Here is a 12406-nt window from a genome sequence, read left to right on the forward strand (position 1 = left end):
AACACCTGTTGACGTTGTCCCTACAATGGACGAAAATACAACGGCCGACGTACTACGATCTAGAAATAACCGTGGCGTCGAAAATAAGCGTTTCCCGCGAGTAAGAAGCGAGGCCACGTGTGAAGGAACGTCGTCTCTCTGAGAAAAAGGTGTGAAACACAAAGGCGTGGAACTCACCACCGAATATCCATACCATAACAGCAGCGTTGGTAGGCCTGGGACGTGGCACGACGACGTTCACGTAAAGGCAATCCTCGCTCAACGGTGTGTTCGGATTCCACATGGTCGCGCCCGCGAACTCACCGAACACGGTGTCCAGTATCTGTACGCAACTGTTGGGCAACGTGGTGGCGTTCAATATACCCGACCAACGTTCCGCTGGCCTTGGATGCCGAAACCTCAGGGATTCTGTAACAACGAAAACAATAATCTTTTTTTGCTTATCTTTTACGTTGCTTTGAAGGGAAAGACGAAGAAACGAGAACCACTTACCGAGAGGTTTCTGCGCGTAAGGGATTCCGAACCAGGCATCGACCTCCTTTCCCGTGGTGGCGGTCATGGTCTTACCCCTGACCTTGCCCTTTCTTGTCTGAACAATCAGTGGATCGTCGTTCGAATTGAGGGCGGCCGGTCTGGGCAATTCCTCGCCGCTTCGAAAGCTCATCGTATCTTCGTACGACATGTCCGCGTGATGTCTGCTTCTGTGGGACGGCGTGCATCTGCACACGTCCAGCTGAACCAGCACCGTTAAGCTTAGCACCATCAGCACCTCGAATTTGGTCAAGGAATTTCGGTTTCTCGGCATCGTGTCTCCTCGCCTGAAAGAACACGCGGTAAAGAATTTTCGTTGAGGTGATTTTTCGATGATTTTCCGTTCCACGCATCTCTCGAATCGTGTATTTCCTATACGCGTCTCTAGGAGGAAATATATCGTGACGTTTCTGTACGAAGGTCCGCGTTGATTGGTCATTTCCTTCTACGTGTTCCGTTTGTGCGGAGCGATGGTGGTGCGCGCAGTATCGAAGTGTTACACGCGGAAGCGTTCGTGAGAGAAAATAGCGGATTAGCTGTCATCGAGAATGATAATTTATCATCTCGATCGTCCGTTTCCCTTCCTTCCCCGTAGGGAGGACGCTTATCCCACCTGCTGCTCGCCTTTACGGTTTTTTTACTCGAAAAAATCGAAAATATACGATCGAATTTTCTCGAAATTTCTCTCGTTTAAACCGTTACATTTGAATCTGTACTTACCCAAAATCGAACGAGACGAACTTTTTTCCCTCGAAGGGAACGATCAGTTTCGAATTCTTTTTCGAAGTTTGTTATTCTCTCGTGAAAACAACGGGATCGGTTCCATTGACCGATGTGACGACGATTTAACGAAACGAGAAAGGGTGCGATTCGAAACGAAGAAGATAGAAAGTCGGGACGACGCGAGGTGCCTTTCTATCGAGGCATCGACGGACACAGAAGCTGTGAACGGTGCCGACGTAAAAAGTTAGTTGCCCCCCTTTGCAGTGGTGGCAGCATTGTGCAACCCGCGATAACTTACGAGCACAACGGGACAACGTTCGTTACGATCGTCAATTATTTATTTAGTCTTTTTCCCCGCGATTTATCCTAATTGTCAATTGTCTCCTTCTTCTTCTTCTTCGTTCTCCACACACTGTATCGTTAACGTTAACGAAGAAAATGATAGAATAATCCTTCCTTTCCGAACTTGTGATTCGAGGTTATTTTCGTTCATGATGCTATGATAATCAAAAGTGAAGAAAGATCTACAATATCGGTTCGATAAAAAATCACCAACAATTTCGACTTTTCCATTCGATCAACGAGAGAGATATAGAGAGAAAATATCGATTTGCAAAACGAGAAGATGGATAAAACGCGAGAAAACGAATTTAAATGTTTCGATGTAATGGGATCGGCATCGTTGTGTATATAGGTGTGTGTGTATCAGTCAATAAACGCGGATGCCGTTCCATTACGTATGCGTTCGTACGTAACGAGCAATTGCCGCGAGTGTCCCGGAAAATACAGCGGCGAAATTTGTCACGGCGGGTGGAAATCGAAACCGGTCGATTAAACTGACAAAATCAAAAGCGTTGCCTCCGTCCCGGTCATGGTTGTGTTCCGTTTTATCGCAAGGATGCAGCCGCGTTATCAGCCTCCACGATTTATTCGTCGAAATTATTCGATAATTTGATAGAATAGGAGACAAATATTGTGAATCGATTCTCTTCTTTCGACGAGAAAAATATAAATTGAGACGCGACGATGAGAATATTTTTTGCGTACACGAATTAACCTAAAAATAAGAAAAGAATGCTGAATAAATCATGCGAAGACGCGCACTTGTTTTTCGCAAAGTGGATCGTTCTATAATTAATTACGTTGAATAGAGATAGAGGAAAAATAATCGTTCTCTCTCTCGTAGTTTATGTTAATTTCGTTCTATGTGATCGTGTTTAAAGAATTATATATGCGCATAGATATTTTTTTTTTTAAAGAATCTTGCTTTCGATTTTCAACATTTTTCGAAAAAGAAACGTGTTTTTCGAGATGCGATATTATTAATCGACTCCGTTGGACGTGGGCTGATGAATGGGCCGACCCGGCGTACCAATTAGACCGGCAATCCGTATATAGAGAGGGTAACTTGGAGCTATTCGACTCTGTTCCAAATTAGTTACTTAGTTTTCTCGCATCTCTCTTCTCGTCCAACGAATAACGAGTTCCTTCGATATTTTTCCCGAAGAGAGTGCCGTGAGATGGAAAGAGTTGATACATATCGCGAAACTTTTTGTTGCTTTTGAAGCAAATACTACAAGTGGTTCGAATAGTGCATATTAACTGGATAAAATTCATTTTCAAATGTATAAAAAATAATTGTTTCAATGTGTAACAACTATAAAATTTTAAATCGTTTTTTTAAATTTATAGATTAAATGAAATACGCATAGGGAAACAACTAATTAGATAACCGATCGGTCGCGTTTTAATAATTGAAAAATATTTTATAAATTTATTAAGAATAAATTATCAATAAATTTTTGTTTTTTTTTTTTATAAATTAAATGTAAAATTAAATAATTACTTTATATTAGAAATTCACGCAATGTAACGATTTGTCAATAATTTTTTGTACGTTCCACGAATAAAAGTCGAATAAAGTACAAACTTTCTATTTTTTTTTTTTACTTTTTTTTAAAATTAATTTAATCTAGCCATTGATATTTATGGATTAATTTTAACTCGTATTATATTATTATATTATAATATATATATATATATATAATAATATTCCTAACTTTAGCTGACAATTTTTTTATTTTTTTCAATGAATTTGAGCGATCGGTACGTCTTTTTATTACTACTTTTTTTATAATTTTCAGTTTTATTTTTTTTATCGTCATTTCATTAAATTATTTATATTTATATCGCATAATTTATAAAATAGGATCAACGAGAACATCCTGGCAAATAATCATAACTTCTTTTTTCAATACTTAACTTTAATACTTTTAAGATCTAATTTGTGAAATTCGAAGCACTTTCTAAAATAATTGCTTGCTACAACTTTTTCGCTATATCCATCACGTAGATATTTCGCGCGGTTCCTTAAGAATTCGAATCACAAATATTTATATATTCGTATATTTTTTTATATATCGATTACTATGTATTATATTTAGTCATATTTTTATGTTATATATATTTTTAATGAAATGATAAATCGTAATAAAAAGCAGTATCGTTAATTTTTCTAAAAATTAAATCTCCATATCAAAATTGGAAAAAAATAATTTTGTCCAGTTATCTTATTCGAACCACCGTGTCAAAACGAAAGAGAATAAAAAAGAAATGGAAGTTACTTACAGTGTTCAAGTCCAAATGCGGTGATCGAGGGGGTGGTGTTTAAGGGTGAGGTAACGGCGAAGACGAATGGCGGAGGTGGAGGAAAAGCCCTTCTTTCGATGCTGCGAGGGGCAGATCCGTTTTCCCGCCCTTCCGTCTACATTCCAAGTTCACGGATCATCGCCTCTTGGCTGCAAAATCGGTGGAAAAAAAATTGAGATCGGGCGATCGTGAGTGGAAAAATTCGAAGAGATCGTTATCTCATCGAAAGAACGATCGTTTTGCTTCCCGAAATTTCGAACGAATTTAATAGGGTGATTCTAAGAAAAAAAATCCAGAAATTTCATCCAGAAGCAAAAAATACGATCTCAACAGAGATAGAGAGAAATTGTGTCTTTTTCTTAGAAAAAATCTTTTCCAGAGACAAGATCTCTCTTTGTATCTTCTCCATTAAGAGTCGTTATTTCTAGCTTATTTCCAAGAATTTTCTTTTCTCTGTGAAAATACACGTAATAGATTATCATTTGTTACGAAGGAAAACAAAGGAAAAAATCTATCGCAGAAAGAAAGGGTAGGTTCGTTTTTTAATAAAAGCAAGATACGTTACGATCTTCCCTCCAATGTACGCGGTACATTGGCCACCAGAATCTGCCCCATGAATTACGACAGGCCGGGCAAATAAACCGGGATATATACATGCGCGCGGAACAATCCAGGAATTTCTAATAAGCGTACGTCCCACTTTCGAAATTCATTTCAACGCCGGTGGCGGCACCTCCCCCCTCCCGGGAACGCGGATAATGAATTTGGATCGCGTCGCTGAGATATTCGCTTCTTCTTCCCCCCCCCGTACTTGGTAATTATCGACGCTCGATAATTCGCGATTATAATAAAAGTTTTTCGTTTTTTATTTTCGTTTCGTATATAATTATGTAAAAGTAAAAATTCGAAAAGAGTTTGTTTTTCAAAAAGCAAGAGAAAAGATAAAGAGGATTTGACGGAGGGAGGGGGGAGGAGGAGCTTTGTTTAGGAAACCGTGTCGGAATCGAGGCGAGACGAGTCTCGTCGAAAAGGACGGCGGGAAAAGATTTCCCAAAGGAGATTCATTTTCCGGATGGAGAGAGAGAAAGGGAGCTCCTCTTTTCATTGTTGGGAATATCGCGCGACAGCACGCCACGGAAACAGAGAGAGTATTTATCGCGATGACAGTTACCAGCTTCCTGCCAGGTCCTGACCTCGCTTTGCATTCCACGCATGCGAAACAATCGCGACAGCTCACTCTGGCCCGCGGCGATGCAATTTCAGAAGAAGAAGAAGAAAAAAAGATTGTATATTTTCGCCACTACGGTAAATAATACGCGTAATTTCATTATCGATAATAATATTTTTTTCTTTTCCTTTTTTCTTTGTATATAACAATGGAAGAAAAATATTATCTCATAATCTCGCACGGATAATTTCGCTGCATGCTGGTGCAAATTTATATACCGAACAATCGTATTTTATCTTATCTACGTTAGAATCAATGTCTCTCAGATCTTAAAAAAAAATCACAAATCTCTCTCGATCTATTTTCCCGAGATAACAGAGACAGAGAGAGAGCAAGAGGGGAGGGAGAGTGGAAGATTTTCATCGTTGGAACCAACGGTGTGGTAAGAAGCGTTTGGATCGGCGTCGTCCACGTAAAAAAAGTTGAGTTTACGGTTCATCGCTTGTGTGGAAACAATACCGGGCCGACTTTTAAACGAAACTGCCACTCGTAATGGGAATCGTTGTTTCTCTCGTCGCCCGTTCGTCCTCGAAAAAACATTTAAACGTTAACGATGAATCGGTTTCGACGGTTCTCGAAAAATATTCGAAAACCAAATTTTATTCTCTACACGCGCAATTTTTTCCGATCGAATGATGAAAGGAGGAAAGTAAAATTCAGAAAGCGCGTTTTACGTCGAGAGAGAAAGAGAGAGGGAAACTTTTTTATTTATTTGGCCGAAGAATTCGACCTCTAGCACGAGTTTTTTCTCGGGCCATGGTCGAAACCAAGGATTGTTTTCATTCCGCAAACTTTGTCACGGAACTTGGGATGAAACGAACGCTGTAAGGATGTATTTACGTGTTAATCTTCGATTTCGATCCCCACCATCTTGCAATAATTATCGATTTATTTTTATCTTCGAACCTTTTCGCTCCTCTCTTCTCACTTCTCCTCGTTCAAAAAAACTCATTCACCGAGAACACGTACCGTAGTGAAATCCCTTTCATTCTAATCCTCTTATCTTATCTTTCTTCGTATCTTGTAATAAATTAGCGATAAATTCCATCGATCTATTTTTTTTTTATTTTTTCTCTTCTCCCTCATATATAAATCGAATTATGATATATATATGAAAATAAAGCATGATAAGAAGAAAAAAAAAACAAAGAAGAAAAAGAGAAGGAAAGAAGTAGAGAAAGGTTGGCGAAAGCAAGCGCAATAGAGGAGGAGGAAGAGGAGGAAGAGAAAGACAAAGAGGTAGTTTGGGAACCGTGGTGGTGACCTAGAGATGTCACTGGGTTAGCGTGCTCATGGGCCATCCATAACCCTGATACACATACCAGGTTTTAACCTGTCGTAGGATGGCGTGCACCATCCTGCGGATAAAACGGCGCATCCAACAAAGTTTCGCGTTCCACTTAACCCTTCTTTCTTTTTTTCGTTTCCTTCGAGCATCCGCACGCGAATTGCGGATGAAGTGTCCGATCCTTGATAATTTCCTTCATTCCTCTTCAAAGAAAAGAAAAGAAAATTTATCTTTGTCTCGAATTTGATTTCGCAGACAGATGAAAAAAATCGGTGTCTTCTCGAAACGAATAAGCTTCGTAAGGGGGGGGAGGGGGTCGCGTGTATGAATTTTCGTCAGCGAATTTTCCAACGACGTAACGAGAAATTCGACCGAGATAAAACCAACGACAAACAAGCGGATTTAATCTTTGAAAATCCCTCTTCCTCCCACCACTTTCCTCCTACTTTCTATCCGTTGATCATCCCGCTGAAACGCCGAATTGTCGGACGGATTGGAAAAACGATCGGTCAGAATATTTTTGCTCGGTCAGTCAGGCGGACGAAATTGAGGAGAAAGGGGGGAAGGAAGAAAGGAACAATCGGTGGGAACAATACCGTGTGCAAGGTTATTCGAGAGGGAGAGGAAAAAGAAAAGAGAAAGAAAGAAAGAAAAAAAATTGGGGGGAGGGAGAAATTGTTGATTTCGAGCGATTAAACGAAAAAGTGGAACGATGCAGGACGCGAGGAGGAGGGGGGAGTAGCGGCATCGCCGCACACCGTCACGTGTCGGAATAATCGGACGGCCTGAGGCCAGGACTCTCCTCTCTCTCACTCTCTATCCCACTGTTGTTTCCCCCTTCGCACAATGCCGTGGAAATTTTCGGTGGTTGCATGAATTTGGCAGGAACAATGTATCACGTTTCGGCCTGCGAGGGGTATGACGATGATAATAGAGGTAGAGGGCAGAACCGCAACGTATCTGCAGTACAAGCTACATCGGTGCTTGCAACCGTATGCGCGCACATTTATGGGTTGGCGCGCGTACAAAGGACGTGTGTATGGACCCACCAATCGTGTAAGCGTACGTGTATGTGTATGGGTGGAGAAGAGCACGTGCAAATACACGGTTGGCGGAACAGCCACGAAGATCCAAAGCGATTATCTCTACGGAACAGTTTCTCTCCTATATGCGTCGAGTTATAAATTATATTCGTTCGATTTTCGCATTTTTAGGAAGTAATGAGTAATCCAGAGAAGAACTTAATGATGGTTCGAGATGAAAAGGATAAAGGATCGAATAAAATTCGAAGGATTAGGATTCCGAGTTCGGTAGCGATGATGATGATCCTTGACCCGATTTCTCGAGTCAAATATCAAGCCAACCTCGTACTCGTGTCCGAAGCTTGTCTTTAAGCAAGTCGTTAAAACGAAAGGTCTTTCTCTTTCTCTCTCTCTCTCTTTCTCTTTCTCTTTCTCCCCACTTCTTAAACCGCGACGGCACTGTTTCACGGCTCGTTACCGTTTCGCGACTCGACTTCGACCAACCGCTTCCTCAGTTAAAATAATAATAAATAATAGGAGTCTTGACGAAGGAATAATTCGGATAATTCTTTTCTTCTCGATTCTTTTTCTCGTTCACATCTATGAATCGAGTTTAAACGTTTTCAACGCAAATTGTATTATATAGAATACATGTAGAACTTATTTGTAACTCTATACGTATATTACTTAAATTAATATACGTGAAGCGAAACGATATACGGAAAGTTGACACCAGAGTTGGGCATTAACCAACGTTGAAAATGTAGCTAGTTAAAAATTTCGAATAAAGCGTTACTTTAAGTAATTACTTACTAAAACGCTTGATATAATATTTATTCCTAGTAATATTATTATAGTCGATCCACTTTTCATATAATCTCGGCCGTTCCATTACAATTATTCGCGATTATTATTATATTTTGAACGATAAATTATCGAAGCAACTTATCGAAGTAACTTTATTCGTAACTTCAACTATTAAATTTTCCCCATCATCCCTGGTTGACGCGAGTCACGATCGAAAGCTTTAAGTGCCAGCCCGAGCCAGACACCGAGATATTATAGTTCCTTCGATCGACGCACGGTTTCCACTCTTTCTCTCTCGATAATTTAACGAGTCGATCGATGCGATTTGACAACGATACGATGATAAAGAGACTGATTTTTTTTCGAGAAAAAAAAGGAAAAAAAAAGAAAAAAAATATGGAAAGGTGTCGTCGCAGAGAGGTTTGCGGAAAAGCCTCTCTCCACGCGGATTGAAAAAGCTGTTGGAACACGACCACGCGGCACGTATAAGGAGTGGAGTGTTAATCGGCAGGCTCAAAGGAAAACGAGACCCGGTCTCCTCTCCTCCTCTTCTTTCCCCGAGAGGTTTTCGCTACTCGAGTCGATGCTCCTCCCCGCATTTAACACGGTTGAAAAAATATTTTCTGTTTCAGACGAGCACTTCCGACACAACGACTTTTTTCCCATTCTTTCTAAACGTCGATTCTTTCCAATCTTTCTCTCCACCTTCTTCTCCTTCTTCGTTCGTTCGAGAGAGATTTCACGTCGGAATGAAAATCGTGAAAATGGAATGGAGGGGGAGGGGAGAGACATTAACGTTGATCATTACGTTATGGAAGAGGAGAGTCGAAGAATTCGTATTCGATTCGGAAACAGAGTTGCCTGCTGGTCGAGTTTTCGATGCAGCCTTTCGAGGGGAGAGTTCACCACGGTGGCAATGCGTCGGAAACTGCTGCAGCCGCAATGCAGCTCCGGGTGCAAAGAAAAATCGTTCGTGGCCGGATGCACTTCTGTTCTTTTCCTCCTCTTTTTTTTTCTCTCCTCCCCCCTCCTATAATCTCGATTCTTACGCAATCGTCCATCGTGACGGACATCGTGACAAACTACCTTACCTACGCGACAGTGGTTGGTTCCTCCACGAGTCTCTTATCGAAGAGTTCGAGAAAAGGATAAGGGAGAGAGAGATATATATATATATTACGATTTTAATTTTTTTCGATTTCTACGAGGAATAAATCGGTCTGAAGGGGAATAGGCGGATCGACCCGATTAGATAACGATACAAGCGGAATACAGGAAAGGATGGCAGACGTTCCACTTTCGATCGAGCCGCAGGTTTTACTTGGAATTCGATCCACCACGCCCGTGTTCCTTTTCACGAGATCGAATCGAAAAAGCGAAAAGAAAGGAAAATGTCGTCGATGACAGCACGTTTGCGGGATAACAAAGCCGCCAAAAAATTCGGCCTAAATTCGAAGAAGATATTCGAACGAAAGAGAGAGAGAGAGAGAGAGAGAGAGAGAGAGAGAGAAAGAGTCGTTCGATCTGCACCCCCTATTAGGAGAATAGAGACGGATGACGGCGATCCAGAGTCTGGTCACGCGAGCCCGAAACGGTTCTATATAAACGGTTACGTGTCAGCCGACACGGAAAGGACCTAGAAAAGGGAAGGTGGTGGGGGTAGCTCCGCTAAGGGGATAGGAAAGGATGTATTAACCCGGTTAGATAAGGATCTAAGGAGAGAATGTGGCAGCGCGATGGAACGTTCTAACGTTTCCAGCTGGTCCCAGTTCCAGTTACCTTCTTCCATTAAAGCAACGCGAGCCCCCAATATCCTTCGCAGCAGTTTACATTACTCGCTCTCGCTCTTCGTTCCGACTAACTTTTTATCTACTTCCCTCCCTCTTTTCTTTTTTTTTATTTTTTTTCCTCTCCCATTTTCTCTTCTTCTCGCTTCGAGGAACGATCGAGTAATCGAAGCTAAAGATTATCGCGGATCTGGAAGAATTTCGCAGACGCGCGCAGATATCCATCGCGGATAAAGGCCAACGTCCGTATCGGACCGTTGATCTCGCCGCTCTTGTATCGTTTTTTAACGAAATGCGCGTCTTTTTTTTTTTTTTTCCACTCAACGCTCGCTGACGAATTCTCGGCGAGCGATTTATATTAGATTTCGTTGTCTCCAAATAATAAAGAGCGTGGAATAATAAATTTATTTCTTTGTCCGAAAATGTTGTAAACTTTATACTTTAAAACGGAGATATTCGATCTAAATTCCACCAAAATTAGATGGTCAATTAGTCTCCTTCAGATTCGACAAAAATCGTGATAAAAATATCATAAATTTTAGAAGCCCTAAAAAAAAAAAAATGAACTTCGAAAAAATTAGTTCAAATTAGAGGATGAATTTGATTTGAGAACCGTTGAGAAACGAGATTGATCGTGTTCATGAAGGAATTAGATAGATAGAGAAAACGAAAGCAGAATGATAGAGATAGCGACACGATATTAAGAAAAATTAAATAAGAAAAATTAGAAGAGTGATATAGCGATACCCCGCAAGATTTTAATAGTTTAGAATGAATTTATAAAGAAATCTAATTATATATTATCTCTAAGATACTGACATATGCGCAAAATCACCTCTAGTTGCCCGACTTCGCTCTCGACGACCGAGTCGTCGAGCGCAAAGGTAATTAATATATATACATATAGTCGAGTAGTAGTATAGTCTCGCTCGAAAGAAGCGACTTCTCGCCCCCTTCCGTCGTTTAGAGGAAATTTGGACGCTAAGGAGGCGGGGCGAGGGGAGGGGGGAGGGAGAAGAGAGAAAAATTTCGCCTCACTTTCACCTACATCGCGGCGTGGTGTATATAGGCGATATGTCGCGACGACAGACGTGTTGTATTTAACGTCGCGCATTGATTCGGTCGGGGAGTAGGTGAAAAATAGTCGTCGGACAACGGGAGGAAATGCATAATTGTGGAATCGAGCGTAGTTGGGTCACGGCTCCTATTTTTAGTCCGTTGCTGATTGCGAAGTTCTGAAAAGGAGAAGCAAAGGCCATCCAGCGTTGTGCGTCCACCAACGTTTACATTAACCCGTCCCCCACCACCACTTTTTTCTCTCTCTCTCTCTTACTCTCTTTTCTTCCATTTTATCTATTCCAACTATACTATCTTATACTTCTTTCTTTCTCTCTCTTTCTCTCTCTTTTGCAAAACATTTCGACACGACCGTTGATATTCGATACAAAGGTAAGTCGCGCTTGACCACGCGCGTCCATTTTCTTTTTTTGTCACGTGTCCTCTCTCCTCGTCACAAACCTTGTTTTTCTAACCCTCCTCTCCATCTCTCTCTCTTTCTCTTTCTCCGAGAGAAGTTAAATATTATTATTGGGTCGCGCTTCGAATTTCATCCTCCTAGCTATTTCTCTTTTCCCCGTCGAAAATTGATGCGAAAAATTGTCGGAGAAGGTGTAATATACAGGAGTAATACGGGAGTGCGCGGACGATAAAGAAGATGCTGCGAGAAAGGAAATTTTTTATTCGAATCTTTTGAAACGGGGTTCCACTTTTTCAACGAGCCGCGCGATTCAAGCCTCTTATTTCTTTCTCAACCTTCCCGTGAGATCGCGGTGAAAGAAAAAAAGGAAAAAAAAAAAAAAAAAAAAGTGCGTGGAATATTAAAATACGCTCTCTCTGTTTGAGCGAGGAGGAGGAGGAAGGTTGAGAAAGAAGAAGAGGAAAAAAGCTGCTGCCCTCGAAAAGCGGGGGGAGGAGGGGGGATAAGGAAACTCTTTTTTCTTCTTTCTACGATATTTCTAATTAAACTCGATCAAAGCGAGACCGAGCTTCGACCTTGGCTGCATCTCCTATTTAAGCCTGTCAAAATTTATTACCAAACTCGGCTACCTCAAAGCTTCCATTAATCCGTGATCTATTTCCGTATCCCGTTGATCTTATCGTCTTATTCGATTCGACTGTTCGCACAACGGGAGCCGATCCTTCCCTCGAGAGATCGACCTGCCCTCTTCTTACGCGGGACAAAGGAACGGGCAGGCGGAACGGAGAGCAGAAGTTTCGAGTCCGCTCGCGGAACTAGTGGTGAGTTGTCCTTAATTAAAAAGTGGTTCCTCGTAGTGCTACACTTCTGGCAAAAAAAAAAAAAAAAAAAAAA

General features: G+C 41.2%; 1 protein-coding gene across 2 annotated transcripts in view; it reads right to left on the minus strand.

The window, feature by feature from the left end:
- LOC102672310 (acetylcholinesterase-like) overlaps positions 1 to 12406 on the minus strand; it is a 19540-nt gene that overhangs the window by 6294 nt on the left and 840 nt on the right. The window contains exons 3-5 of one of the 2 annotated variants that reach the window (XM_006621488.2): positions 3883 to 4052; positions 493 to 818; positions 178 to 408 (exon numbers count right to left, since the gene is read on the minus strand). In XM_006621488.2, coding sequence (XP_006621551.1) covers positions 178 to 408; positions 493 to 805 — 544 coding nt within the window. In that variant the 5' untranslated portion in view covers positions 806 to 818; positions 3883 to 4052. Of the gene's footprint in view, positions 1 to 177; positions 409 to 492; positions 819 to 1251; positions 1807 to 3882; positions 4053 to 12406 lie in introns of those variants that run through there. The other variant, XM_006621490.2, reaches the window with a different exon arrangement.

The sequence above is a fragment of the Apis dorsata genome, unplaced genomic scaffold (assembly GCF_000469605.1).
Source record: "Apis dorsata unplaced genomic scaffold, Apis dorsata 1.3 scaffold_631, whole genome shotgun sequence".
Lineage (NCBI taxonomy): Eukaryota > Metazoa > Arthropoda > Insecta > Hymenoptera > Apidae > Apis > Apis dorsata.